At 38.2% G+C, this 12,525-nt stretch overlaps 1 protein-coding gene across 2 annotated transcripts; it reads left to right on the top strand.

Moving 5' to 3' along the window:
* Nucleotides 1–3,772: 3,772 nt before the first annotated feature.
* Nucleotides 3,773–12,010, top strand: LOC104437069 (EG45-like domain containing protein). Of its 2 annotated transcripts, none has more exons than XM_039308180.1 (4): nt 3,773–3,922; nt 11,181–11,312; nt 11,424–11,724; nt 11,842–12,008. In XM_039308180.1, exons 2-4 carry the CDS (start codon nt 11,195–11,197, stop codon nt 11,846–11,848), a joined length of 426 nt encoding a protein of 141 aa, XP_039164114.1. In that variant the 5' UTR covers nt 3,773–3,922; nt 11,181–11,194; the 3' UTR covers nt 11,849–12,008. The 2 variants fall into 2 exon arrangements, with proteins under 2 accessions (XP_039164114.1, XP_039164115.1); XM_039308181.1 differs by lacking the exon at nt 3,773–3,922 and adding an exon at nt 5,562–5,890 and having other exon boundaries at nt 11,842–12,010.
* The last annotated feature ends 515 nt before the right edge of the window (nt 12,011–12,525 follow it).

The raw sequence follows: 12,525 nt of genomic DNA, 5'->3' as shown, positions 1-12,525 counted from the left end.
TAAAAAATTAATTTATATGAAGTAATTGTGGCTTATGAATTTTCACTTGTAGCCATCTCTCGTGACTTTTGATAGATTATCTTGTCGGCATCCAATTTGCAAAAGTGAGTATAGAGACTACTTTATAGATTTTTTATCAAATATTTAGAAAAAAAAAATCTTACACAATTTGGAGGCAAGTAATTACAATTAGGGTATCTTTTTTTTTTTTTATGGTGACCGGGGATTCGGCAACGATAAATAGGGTATCTTTTCTTGTACCAATCATGTCAAAAACACTAGATTGATTAGAGTATCTTTTCTTGTACCAATATGTAAAAATGATGGAATGCTCTACTTGTAGGGGTTAAACTTATATCATAGATCAATTTTCTTTGAAAGATTAATACATCAACCATTCATTGAAGGGTCTAAATTTATCATCCATTTGATTTAACTTTACCAAATACAGACTCGCAAATTAGAAAGGAGAAATCCCCAGGAGGAGGAAGTGACCAGAGATGGGTTCCTACAGATATCATTATGTGGAGTCTAATGACATTCACCAGCCATTGCAAATGATGATAGATTAACATAGGTCTCAAGCTATTTTTATTTATCGCACAATCCTAGTTCATTTTTGCTATGCATATAAGACCCTAGTTAATGTAATAAGATTTCTGTAATATTCATGTTGATATTTTAAAATATATCATACATTTGTTTTGTACTTTCATTTATCACAAGTGTAAAGTTTTACTTTTCCTTTAAAACAAAAGGCTCATCCTATAAAAGTTGAATGCATTAGATGTGCTAAAGTCTCTTTAATTACGTACAAAATTTCGAACTTTTATTTCATAAGGCTCCTCTCAATAAATTAAATGCACTAGATATCTATGAAGGTCTATTTTTAGAACATGATTAATATCATGAAAAAACTCGACTGGTTCATTTGTGATAAATTTATCTTAAACTAATTTTTCAATCAAGAAAAATCAAAATTGGTACATTTGTAACAAATTCAACTTAATTCATTTATGTTAAATTTTGCATTTAAATTGTTGAGTTGGATAACACATGGCAGTTGATGAATATCCTAATTTGAGGTTTTATCATTTGTCATAAGTATATCGCTTAGGATTTTTTATGGAGTTAATCCAATTTAATAAGAACTAATGGATGGTAAATTAATCTCAACTATGCCAATTTTGGATTTTTGATGATAAAAAAATTAGTTTATGGTGAGTTTGTCATATATGTACTATTTTGGAGTTTTTAATGGTTAAAAAATTAATTTATTATAAATTTCTCATAAGTGTATTGGTTTATGATTTTTCATAATATTAACCATTTGGAATAAAAGTGCTTGGGACACTCTTTAAAAAAAGCCGTAAAAACTATTATGAATTTCTTTATGAACTAAAGTAATGTTAAGGATAAATCCAATTTGCATTATCTTTCCAAAGAACTATAAATCCCCACAAAAATACTTATGTCCTTAGTATCGTGCCCTATAAAATTTTGTCTTAAATGTAGATGTTTGCGCATGGCATTTTATGCTCAGTCTTGACTATAACAATGATAAGCAAGTTAGATACTAAAACAAAAATTAACTGCCACATTGTCTACAATCTCAGATGCTTGCTCATTGGCCAGGAGGTGCCACATGTGGCGCAAATCGAGTGCATGGCTCAAACCGGCACGGAGTCTAGAACCTCTTTAAGATATATCTTACTAGCTTAGATCAGATTAGACAATTTCAAATTATTACGTCAACAAGAGATATGCACCACATAATATCTATTGGTACCTAATATCAGCATACCTACCACAGTGGAGAACTCAGTGTCGACCAAATTAAACGAAGAATATAGAATCTTTCTAAACTACCCGAAAACCAACTTGCTTGCCCTTTTTGATATCTCAAATCCGAATCTTTCCTTGGTTTTCTTTTTTTCTTTTTTTGTCAAAAAAATATTTCATTCATTTCTACATATACACAATAGAAAAAGGGATTTCAACAGCAAACTAAGACAAATAAAAAATAAAACAAACTCTAGATAAGAAAATAAATTATTAGAAGAAGGTGAGGGGTCACACGCTTAAAGAACAGATCTGTGAATTCTTCAAATTAAAATTGACGATTGATCACTAAATTCATCTTCAATAACGAGCACATATTGAGATCTTCATCTATTACTACAGTTTTACTTTTTGGTAGTGCTTGCTTAGGTTTAACATCCTAACACCATCGTCATCCTGAGTAACAAGGTTATATGCACACAAATTTGATACTTATGAGTGTCAAACCTTTACAAAACTCCTCTAATTTCCTTCAAAACTAGACTTGTACACCAACAAAATCCAAGGAAGGTGAAACTCCAAAATTATACACAAAAAACTTAAAATCTAAACTAGATTGAGATAGAAACCTTCTCGAAATGGGAGAAAGAAACTTCTAGATTTAAACTAATTTAGAAGAGAAAAACTCCTCAAAATGGAAGGAAAACAAGAAAAAAAACAAAGAACCAAATCAACCAAAGAAAAAGGAAAAAAGGAGGAGAGGGACAGATATCCATCCATGGAGGTTGAAGAAGAAAGTGTTGGGAAAATATGATTTCGAATTGGGTAGAACAATGAAGACGGATATTTACAATACTTAAGTCGAACTTTGAGCGTAATATCACTTTCTTTAAGGATTTATTTGCCCCACAACATTGCTAATGGTCACCAAAGAAATATCCTCCAAGATATAACAAAGTCTCAAAATGAGAATACTATATAGCAATTCTAGTATTTCTCCAGGGTCTCTCTAGGAAACAATCGAAAAAATTGCTACAGTTTTTTTTGAAAGAAGGCTCGGAAATGATCGCTCTAATTCTTTTGAAAAATGACGAGTATATATATAGAACAGTCTTAAAACACATGCAATTCTTCATAAAAAAATTGCCAAAAAATGAACAAACATGTCATTTCGAAAATTGCCCGGTTGAACAAAGGCATCTATTCATAATAAGTTGAAAGAATGACCTATTGCAACCCTTCGGGAAGAGTTGTAAATTGAATGAGCATCTTTCCAAAAGTTGTCTTGAAAAACACAAACAAAAAATTTGAAAGAATTTTAAAATAAATAAAATTTCGAATTTTTATTTTAAATAATTTCCAAAAATTCGCAAAAACAAAAGCAACCTTTGAATTGATTAAAATTAATAACATAAAAAAATAAAAATAAATAAATAACAAAGAGATTAGTGCTAATTAAACCGCAAGCGTACTAAGTGTGTCAAAATCGCGTAATCGCACGCGGGTATGGTTGAGTCTATTAATTGGCTCATTTCCTCCCACTTTTCCTACGTGGGACAAGGAAAACACACTTAGTTTGTTTTACAAACAAACCTCCAACAGAAAACTATGTGAAGAGGAGAGTGAGACTAGAGAACCCTAAAGAAGAGAGAGAAAAAGTGTAATTTATAATTAGAGAATTAAATGAGCAATGTGATCGATCCGAATCACCAAATCAATGCCAAATCCACCAATTTCTTGCTTGCTTAGAAGGGTCAAGACATGGTCGCTTCGTAAGGGTTTGAATTCGTTCTCTTGCGGACAATCGACATCTCTTTTGCTTAGGAAGGACGTTGCTTAATGGAGTCCAAGAAAGCAAGAACAAAGAGGACCCAAAAGATAATTCACACTCACCAAACGTTATAGAGTACGTAACGCGCGTTGGCGCACGGTAAATCATGCACACGCACGCATCTCTGATCGTGCAATATATATAGGGATTCAGAATCTCCGTTCCTAGCATATAAATACCCAAATTTCCGGGAAAATCAAACAACTGTGCTTCGTCCAGGATCAGAGCTCGTCGATCCGTCGAGTAAATTTGCAGAAAAGGGCTTCGACTTGGGCGTATCTCCGTCTGTCTCTCTGGTGAATTCTTGGGGTACGTAGATATATTACATTTCGGTCCCTCTCTTCTTGCATTAGCGTTAATCATCGTTGTCATCACTGTTTCATACCTTTTATTCTTCGACATGACCATGAGATTTGGTGCCTAACATTGAGAAAGGAACGGCCTCTGACCCTCTTAACCATCAAGCCGTTTATCCTCGATTCCTCGAATATATAATGCGATATGAGCAGTAATGATTAATGATTTGGTGTTCATAATTATTTTTTGAAAACATGATCGGTTTTATTTTTAATGAAATTCAAGCAGCTCGATGACATGTCAGCATAATGAGCAATGTATGCTAATATGTGACGGTTTAATTGCGAGATCGAAAGAAACTTATAATGAGTATTATTTTTGTTTCATGGACAAATGATTTGGCTTTTTTTCTTTTCCGAGACATTTCAAAGATTGTGTTGCTTTTGCCCAGTACAATAGGTTGAGTTCTTTATTTTTGGGACTTTGGGGGATTTTTTTTTTTTTTTGAATCTCAGGTGTAAAAAGTTGGGTTGTGTTTTGGGAATTGGCTGGAAAAAAAGTATTTAAAATTTTTTAAATTACAAAAAAAAAAAAAAAAAAGAAGAGAAGAAGAGCTAGATACAATTCTATATATTATTAATTGTATATAAAACGGAAGGTTTTTGTGGGTTTCATGTCAAATTAAAGTCAAACGGGAGTTCCCCAAGATTTACAAAGTCAAAAGTTAAAAAGTTAGCAGGTAGCTTTTATTAGAATATTAAAATGGGTTTGTTTCACAAAAATAAATGATTTAAAAATATTTTTCTTAAAAATAATTGCTAATGCTTAAAAAAGTAAACGATATGAAAAAATATTTTTATTGTCCATAAAAATGTTTAAATATAAATTATTATTGATAAGAAAAACATTTTGTATTAACTAATTATTTTAAACGATATATGCAACATTATAGAAAATACTTTTTAAATCTTTCATTTATAGCAAAACAAAGGAGCTCGTTGAATTGATGCATCGATGCTGCAATATGCAAGTTAGAATGACCCCACCACCATCAATATAATTACGACAGAACATGCTAGCATCCACTGTCATATGAAATCATTAAACTTTGTCCTTCAATGATGATGTTTTCCGTCCAATCATCTCCGATTTGATTGGCTACAAACATGTGCGTGGCTAACATTAATGGAATTTTCATGCTAGCAATGTCCACAAGACGTAACTATTGACACCTAAATTTAATTATTTTATTTAGAACTTAATCATATACAAAATTAGGAATTAATAACTAAAAAAAGAAGAAGTAAAAAGTAAAATAAATAACTTCCATTAGAATGCATCGTGTATGTTTTCATTAAAATCTATTACGCATAGACATTAGGAGTATTTACATAACTATCACTAATTATTAAAATTAAAAATTAAAAAAATAAAATAAAAATCGAAAATTAAAAAAAGAAGTAAAAAAAGAAGAAAGAAAAGTAAAAATTTTAATTAAAAGGTATAAGAAAAAAATCGAATGGGGCCGAGTAATCTCTTTTCCTTTTCTCCTTTTGCCCTGGGCCGGCCCATCTCCTTTAATTTCAAACTGGCCCGCGCGCATGTCATCTTTCTCCCCCTCATGCCAACCGCGCTAACGCAAAAAGAAGGAAAAAAGAAGAGAGTACAAGCAGAGGAGACGGGAATCGGGATTGCCATGGAGCAGATGGCGGAGTGATCCGCGGGTCGGATCAGTCCGGCCGGCAAGCTGGTGGTGGTAGGGGCCATGCGTGCCTGCTGGCCACCCTTAAAAGAGAGGGGCTCGCTCATTTGTTTGGGGGTTCTTTTGGGTTCGAGCTACAGAGGGAGAGAGAGTGGAAGAGCTCGGGAGAGTTTTAATGGAGTGAGAGGGAGAGAACCAGACAGCGAGGGAGCTCGAGAGGGTGGTCGACTGTCGCCAAAGTCCGTAAGCGCCCCCTTACAGTGCTTCCCCCGAACCAGGTAGGTCTTGTGCTTAGCTTTTTGATTTGTGTCGAGTTGCGTCGCCTTCCCGAAGATCTCGCTTCGGGAGAACGGCGGGACGGCCAGTCATCGCTCGATCCATTTCGAGTTCACCCTCCCCTCGCCGCTGCCGAAGCCGAGTAGGGATCTCTCATTTTAAACGCCCGTTCCTGTGAACCGCCGCTGCTCTGCCCTATTTTGGTAGGACAGGACGTTGAGTTTTGTTCCTCCTGTTAGTCACACGCGTATTGGGCTTCTGTGGGCTAATGTGGTTGATTTCGAATGCCCATTTGATGATTTCTTTTCTAGTTTGGCGCTGAGTCCGAGTCCAAAAAGGGTCGATATCGTTCTCCGTTTCATACCCACCACATGTTCGACGATATGTCTAAGCCGGCCTAGGCGCGTGCATCACCGATTACCATGTGTTCTTGAACGCGGATAAGTACGTTTCGCATGATATGAACCTTTTGTCGTTTGCGAGTTGTCGTTTGCATCACCGAGCCATGTCTGGGCACGTCCGCTGTGTTTTATCTGTCTCCCGTTGGTTTCCTGTGGTGGTTGTAAGTGGTGCGCGGCTCGGAAGGACCGGCAAGCGACGAGCTCAGCCGTTGCTTTGTTTATAGTGCTCGGCGTGAGAGAATAGGTTGGGTGTTCGTCGATGGAGGCATCGGAAGGAGGGGCCAATTTCGGGCGTAGGAGGAAACCAGCGAAGAAGAAGAAGAAGAAGAAGATGGGCAGAAAGAAGAAATAAAAAAGAAAAAAAGTGTAAACGTGGAAAAAGACGAAAGGGAAAGAGGACGGTCGGAGAGGAAAATTCCCGGGGAAGAAGACCAAAAGGGATTAAGTAAAGATAAAAACGAACAAAGAATAAAAAAAGGGAAAAAGCAAAAGAAAAATAAAAAAAAATAGAAGACTGTAAAATGGCAAAAGTTGGCTTCGGGAATCGAATAGAAGACGGCAACGCACCCATCATTAAATGGCGTGATTAGAAATACTTTTAGCCCATATGGAAGACTGAGATCTGCTTGTTTTTATTCCCCACGTCTTAATCTACCCCTTACACAGCGAGATTTTGCTGGCCTGCTGGCTGCTTAACCGGAATTAATGTCGCATGTAGGGAAAAGGTCTAACCTGGATAAAAAGAAGCATTTTCATTAGGACAATAATGCCTAGACGTACCGACACCAGCCTACTAAAGTTGAACTACTTATGGAGCGTTGCATTACTTAATGAATCAATTTCGTAAATGAGTCTTAATGTTCCTAATGTTGCTTCTTCTTTTTTTCTTTTTTTCTAAAATACTATGATTTACTCTATTTTATGAGCACAATGTAATCAATTACACGTGTGCCTGTGAAAACTTAATTTCTTCATAATGTGACAAATTTATGAAGATTTCAGCTACGAAAAGTCCTAGTTCTCGTCTTGTTAAACTTTTTTTTATTCAAAACCATGCAATTAACAAAATAATTTAAGGACGGCAGTTGGACAGAGGGAAATATAGGAGACATGTTCCACAAATCAACCGTATAAATATGAATTCATGGTCTCTCACAAGCATGTCAAGAGTTTGGAAAAAAAAAAATAGAAGGCAACATCGACCTTAATTTAGAGACTTTGAGAGATCTCTCCCCAATCAAGCAGGTAAACCCTCTCATCCCACTTCATAATTTTTCTCTTTCTGCCCTCTAACTTCAGGGATTTGTCAGTGGCTGGCTTAATTAATATGTCTTGGGGTTTATTCTTCCTTCTTTATGGTAGTGATTCCACGTCATGAATCATTTGTGACAGTAGTCCTCATGAGTCATATACAAACCAACCATTTAAAGCTTTTATTTTATGCTCCCAACCTATGTTAGCGTACTTCATATGATCAATGTGTGATCCACATGAAGATAGAAAGTACTTAATAACTTTCACATCTCTTGATACTGTAAATTCTAGACCTTGTGTTAATGGTAAGAATTTATATCAAACATTTCTAGTAGGCGCGAAATTCTATAATAACTTTCAGGTTGATTGCCAATATCGATCGCTCATTCATGCTCTTTTTCTTCCTGAAATTAGACATCCATTCTCCTTCTTTTCTATAGTGATTGCATGTTATACATCATTTTTGTGATAGTGATCCTCATGAATCATATACAAAAGTGCCATCTTGAGCTCTTCTTTTCTTATACTCCCTACCTACATTAACCCACTTCGCATTAACTTTTTAATTATGCGTGAACCATGCGCAAAGATGGGAAGTACCTAATATAATTTTCACAGCTCTCATGATGGTACATTCTGGACCTTTGTGGGTAGTAGTTAGAACTCAGATCCGACATTTCTATTAGGCGTGAAACCCTACCAACATCGATTGCTTGTTCCCACCATTTTTCTTCCTAAAATTAGACATTTATTCTCCCTCCAAAGATAGACCCACAATGTCAGCTTTTTCCCAAATCAGATTCGTAGAAAAAAAAAAGGTAATTGATTCAGCTTGATCAGGCAGTCGAATTCTTGATCTAAGTGTGATGGATTTCGATTTGAATTCGTGCTTTCTCCTCAAGGCAATCTTCGAGGCCACCCCTTGTCAAGTTGCGCGGGTGAAGCGTTACTTGAGCAGGTAGACTATAGTCTATTTTGCATTCTACTATGGGCATTTTTTATATTTAGGCCTCGTTTGGTTCAACTTTCTCAAAGGGCTTTGGCTCCTAAAGCCTCTTAGGGAAAATATTTTGCATTTGGTAAATAATTTTGAAGGTTCATTGGTCAAATATCAGCATTTCCGATGCTGAAAGCACAAAGGTCCGAACTTGTTTTAAGCATTCAACATTTTGGAAATGCAAGTTTATTATTTATTCATGTCATTATTTATCTTCTTCCTCATTCGTCTTCATTTTCCTCGCTTGGGAGTCGCACGTCCCTAGTGACCATCGCCTAGGGTGGCGTGACCCACAACCTCCGGCTGCCAGATCTGGTGGTCTGGAGGCTAGATTTGGCCATTACGACCTTAGATGACAATGTTGCCTGAGGTAGTGCCCCCGGGCGACTAGATCCAATCATTCGGCAGTTGGCTGGGTGGTTAGTAGGTCGTCGAATTTGATTTTCAAATTAAAAAAAAAAAAATAACAAAAGCCTATTACAAATGTGAGTTTTTCAAATGATATTTATGCTAAAGTTACCTTTCAATATTATTTGAAATTATAATATACCAAATAGTGTAATATCTTGAATTTTTTTTTTTACTTTAAAGGTATTTGTATTCCTCCCGAGACTATTTTTTTCAAAGTGGAACCAAATGGCAGCTTTTCTACACTAGAATCTAAGGCTTCGTTCGTTTCGCAGAAAATAACTTCCAGGAAAATATTTTCCTGAATTTCCGGTGTTTGGATGGTGGAAAATACACGGTCAACGGAAAATTCCTCTTTGGAATCGCGGAAAATGACTTCCTCTTTTGAAAAGAGGAAGTCATTTTCTGAAGCTCTCGCGCTCCAGCTCCTTTTTCCTTCGTTCTCATTCTCTCTCTCTCTTTTCTTGCTCTCCCTACCGCAATGGCTTCCTTCTCCGGATCGCCTCCACCCTACCCGCCGATCCCGCCCGCCCGCTCCGTCCGGGCGCCACCGCCGCCCGCGCGCGCTCCGCTTCCCGGCGGCTCGAAGCCGCTCGGGAGGATCCGGCTCAAGAGGGAGCACCGCGACGGCGCCGGGAGGCCGGAGCCCACGCCGTCCCGGGCCGCTCGTCGTGCGGCTGCGAGTCGTGAGCCCGTGGAGCGGCGGAGCTCGCGGCTCGCCGATCTAGCGGCGAGCTCGGGCTCCCGATCGGGCGAGCTCGAGCTCGCGCTAGATTCGGCGCGGAGTGATCGGCCGAGCCTCGAGCTCGCCGGATCTAGCGGCGAGCTCGGGCCCCGATCCGGCGAGCTCAAGCTCGTCGCCGGATCCGGCGAGCTCGGGTGAGATCGGCCAAGCCTCGAGCTCGCCGGATCTGCCACCGGGTCTTGGTCGGCCGGCGGGGGCCCGCCATCGTCGGGGAGGAAGGAGGCGGCGGCGGCGGAAGGAGGAGGAAGAAGGAGGAGGAAGGAGGCGACGGCGGATGGAAGGAGGAGGAAGAAGGAGGAGGAAGGAGGAAGGAAAAGAAAATTAAATAATAAATAATAAAAATTTCTATTTTAAAAATATAAATAATTTAAAAAATCATTTTTTAAAAAATATAAATAAAATAAAATAAAATTTTTGGTCAATTAAAAATATTAAAATTCAATTTTTGATATTTTTTTCCAAACAATTAAATGAACTAACGAACAAAGTGAAAAATATTTTCCACTCAAATTTTAGATTTTGGCCGAACATCGGAAAATAGAGTCATTTTCTTGAAAATGACTTCCGAAAAAATATTTTCTCGAAAACATGATATTTTTCGCGAAACGAACGGAGCCTAAGTTAGGAGATGAGGCTTGGAAGAGAATGTATCCGTACGATGGAGAAAATATTGGCTTTCTCGGCACGATGAGGTCAAAAGTATGGAGAAAAACTGGGCTGGCTTTGGCAGTCATCATCTCGCGAATCACGCGTCAGGATCACTTCACTTCATCAGCACGTCAAGCGATCCTCCCCGCGAAACCCGTCCCATTTTCTCGTTCTTCATGCTCTATTGGCTATTGCGTTTCACACCATCATTGTTCGTAACACGCTGCCTCCTGACCAAGCAAACTAGACTGACGGGCCAAGATGGGAATCTGACAGAAGATCGAATCCCCCCTTTACAATTCTTCTGAGCAATGATCAAGCCTAGACTAGCGAAACTGCTTTGCAGCTGTATACATTACGATTCGGTTCGCTGACATGATTGGCTCTGCGCGAGTGTGTTTGATGTCGCGTCGTGTGTCACGTGGAGAGTTTGGACGTTTGGCATGATATTTTCCAAAAAGCAAAAAGGGTTCCAGAAATGAGAATCACGACCTAATGAGTCCATAAACGGGGGCTGGAAAAGACCAGGCACGCGGAAAATTAGAAGAGAACTAGATTCTTTCGTATTGACTTCCAAGGTCTCGGGAGCATATGAACTCTTATTTAGTCTCGGTTCGATCGAAATCGGAAGCCATATGCATATGATTATGTGCATGTGGTTAAAAAAGAAGCTTAGTTTCTCTTTATTTGCAGGTTTATTTCCTTTCTTAACTTCCCACCAACGTACCTCGTAAACCTAGCACGAATCGTCCTTCTCAAGCAATAATAACCAATCAACTGTCGCCTGGAATCTTTTCATCATATGTAGTAGATGTTCAATGTTTCCAAACTCTTTGCAGGTTGGCTCTCCACAATGTCGCAATTGCAACAACTCGTCCATCACTCATCAATTCTCATTCTCGTTGTGCTATTGTTGCGTAAATCTAGTGCAGATGTCGGCACAGCCGGTCACTACGATCCTCCATACACACGTAAGTATAGATGTTATCAAATCAGCTCTAAATTTGTAGTGTATCACCAGGCCACATTAACACAATATAATCTGTCTAAATATTGATACGTTGTGGGTAATATGATCGCAGCGACTGCTTGCTTTGGGTATGACCCGTTGCAGTTCCCTTCGAGCTTCCTGTTTGCAGCTGCTGGGGAAGGGATTTGGGACAACGGTGCAGCTTGCGGGAGGCAATATTGGGTCCGATGCATAAGTGCCGACCGGCCGAAGACCTGCAACCCGGCCCAATTGGTCCAGGTCAGGATCGTGGACCGGGCGCTCAGCGCAGTCTCCCGATCCTCATCGGACCGCGCCACCATCGTCCTGTCCAAGACCGCGTTTGAGGCCATCGCAAATCCATCTGCCTCGTCGGTCAACGTCGAATTCGTACAGTGAGTAGCCGCTTCTTTGATCGGACTATCGTTCATTATTTTGCCTTCAATTTGTGTCTTCGTAGATTTATCTCAATTTTGAGAAATTTTGGTAATTGCCGTGCGATTTACATGCAGGGTCTGAAGCAATCCAGGGGATACTTTGGAAGCAAAGTTGGGGTTTTTGGGAGCAAATTGATACTTTCTTTTTTAGGGATGGTATTATCATGGATGATTGAAAAGGTACATCAATAGTATATTTCACAAACATATGTAAATTGTGTGCTTCGATGACAAGAGATGATACGCACTAACTAATTACGATACAAATTGAAATCTCATATATTTATTCTGTTTACTACTCACTCTAGTAGACTCGTTCAACTATAACTTGAGTCGCCACAAATGGAGGAAATGTACATAGACTCTGTCCGTCACATCAAAATTAGACCGCATTGATATTGCTAGAAACATAGTTGCTAGCTATATGATTTATTATATCAATATTAAAATCAATGCCCCTAATTTTGTGTTTATTTATAACTTAAGTGTCCAAATAGAAACTAGAGATTTATTGACAAGAAAAGTGCCAAAAAAGTCTTAAATATATTGTATTTGTGCTAATTTGATTTTAAACTTTTTAATTGTGTAAATTGAGTCTTGAACCTTTTAATGATTTGTCAATATAGTTTATCCAACCAATTGGCCAAAAAATCACTAACATAAATGAAGGTCATGTAGGACCTCAGCCGTCCTATATGGTATAGCTAGTGTTGATATGGACAATTATTCATTATCTGTTTTGTTCTTTTCTCTCTTTTT

The sequence above is a fragment of the Eucalyptus grandis genome, chromosome 3 (genome assembly GCF_016545825.1).
Source record: "Eucalyptus grandis isolate ANBG69807.140 chromosome 3, ASM1654582v1, whole genome shotgun sequence".
Classification (NCBI taxonomy): domain Eukaryota; kingdom Viridiplantae; phylum Streptophyta; class Magnoliopsida; order Myrtales; family Myrtaceae; genus Eucalyptus; species Eucalyptus grandis.
The sequence above is the reverse complement of the archived record's forward strand: the minus strand, read 5'-3'. Positions and strand labels throughout refer to the sequence as shown.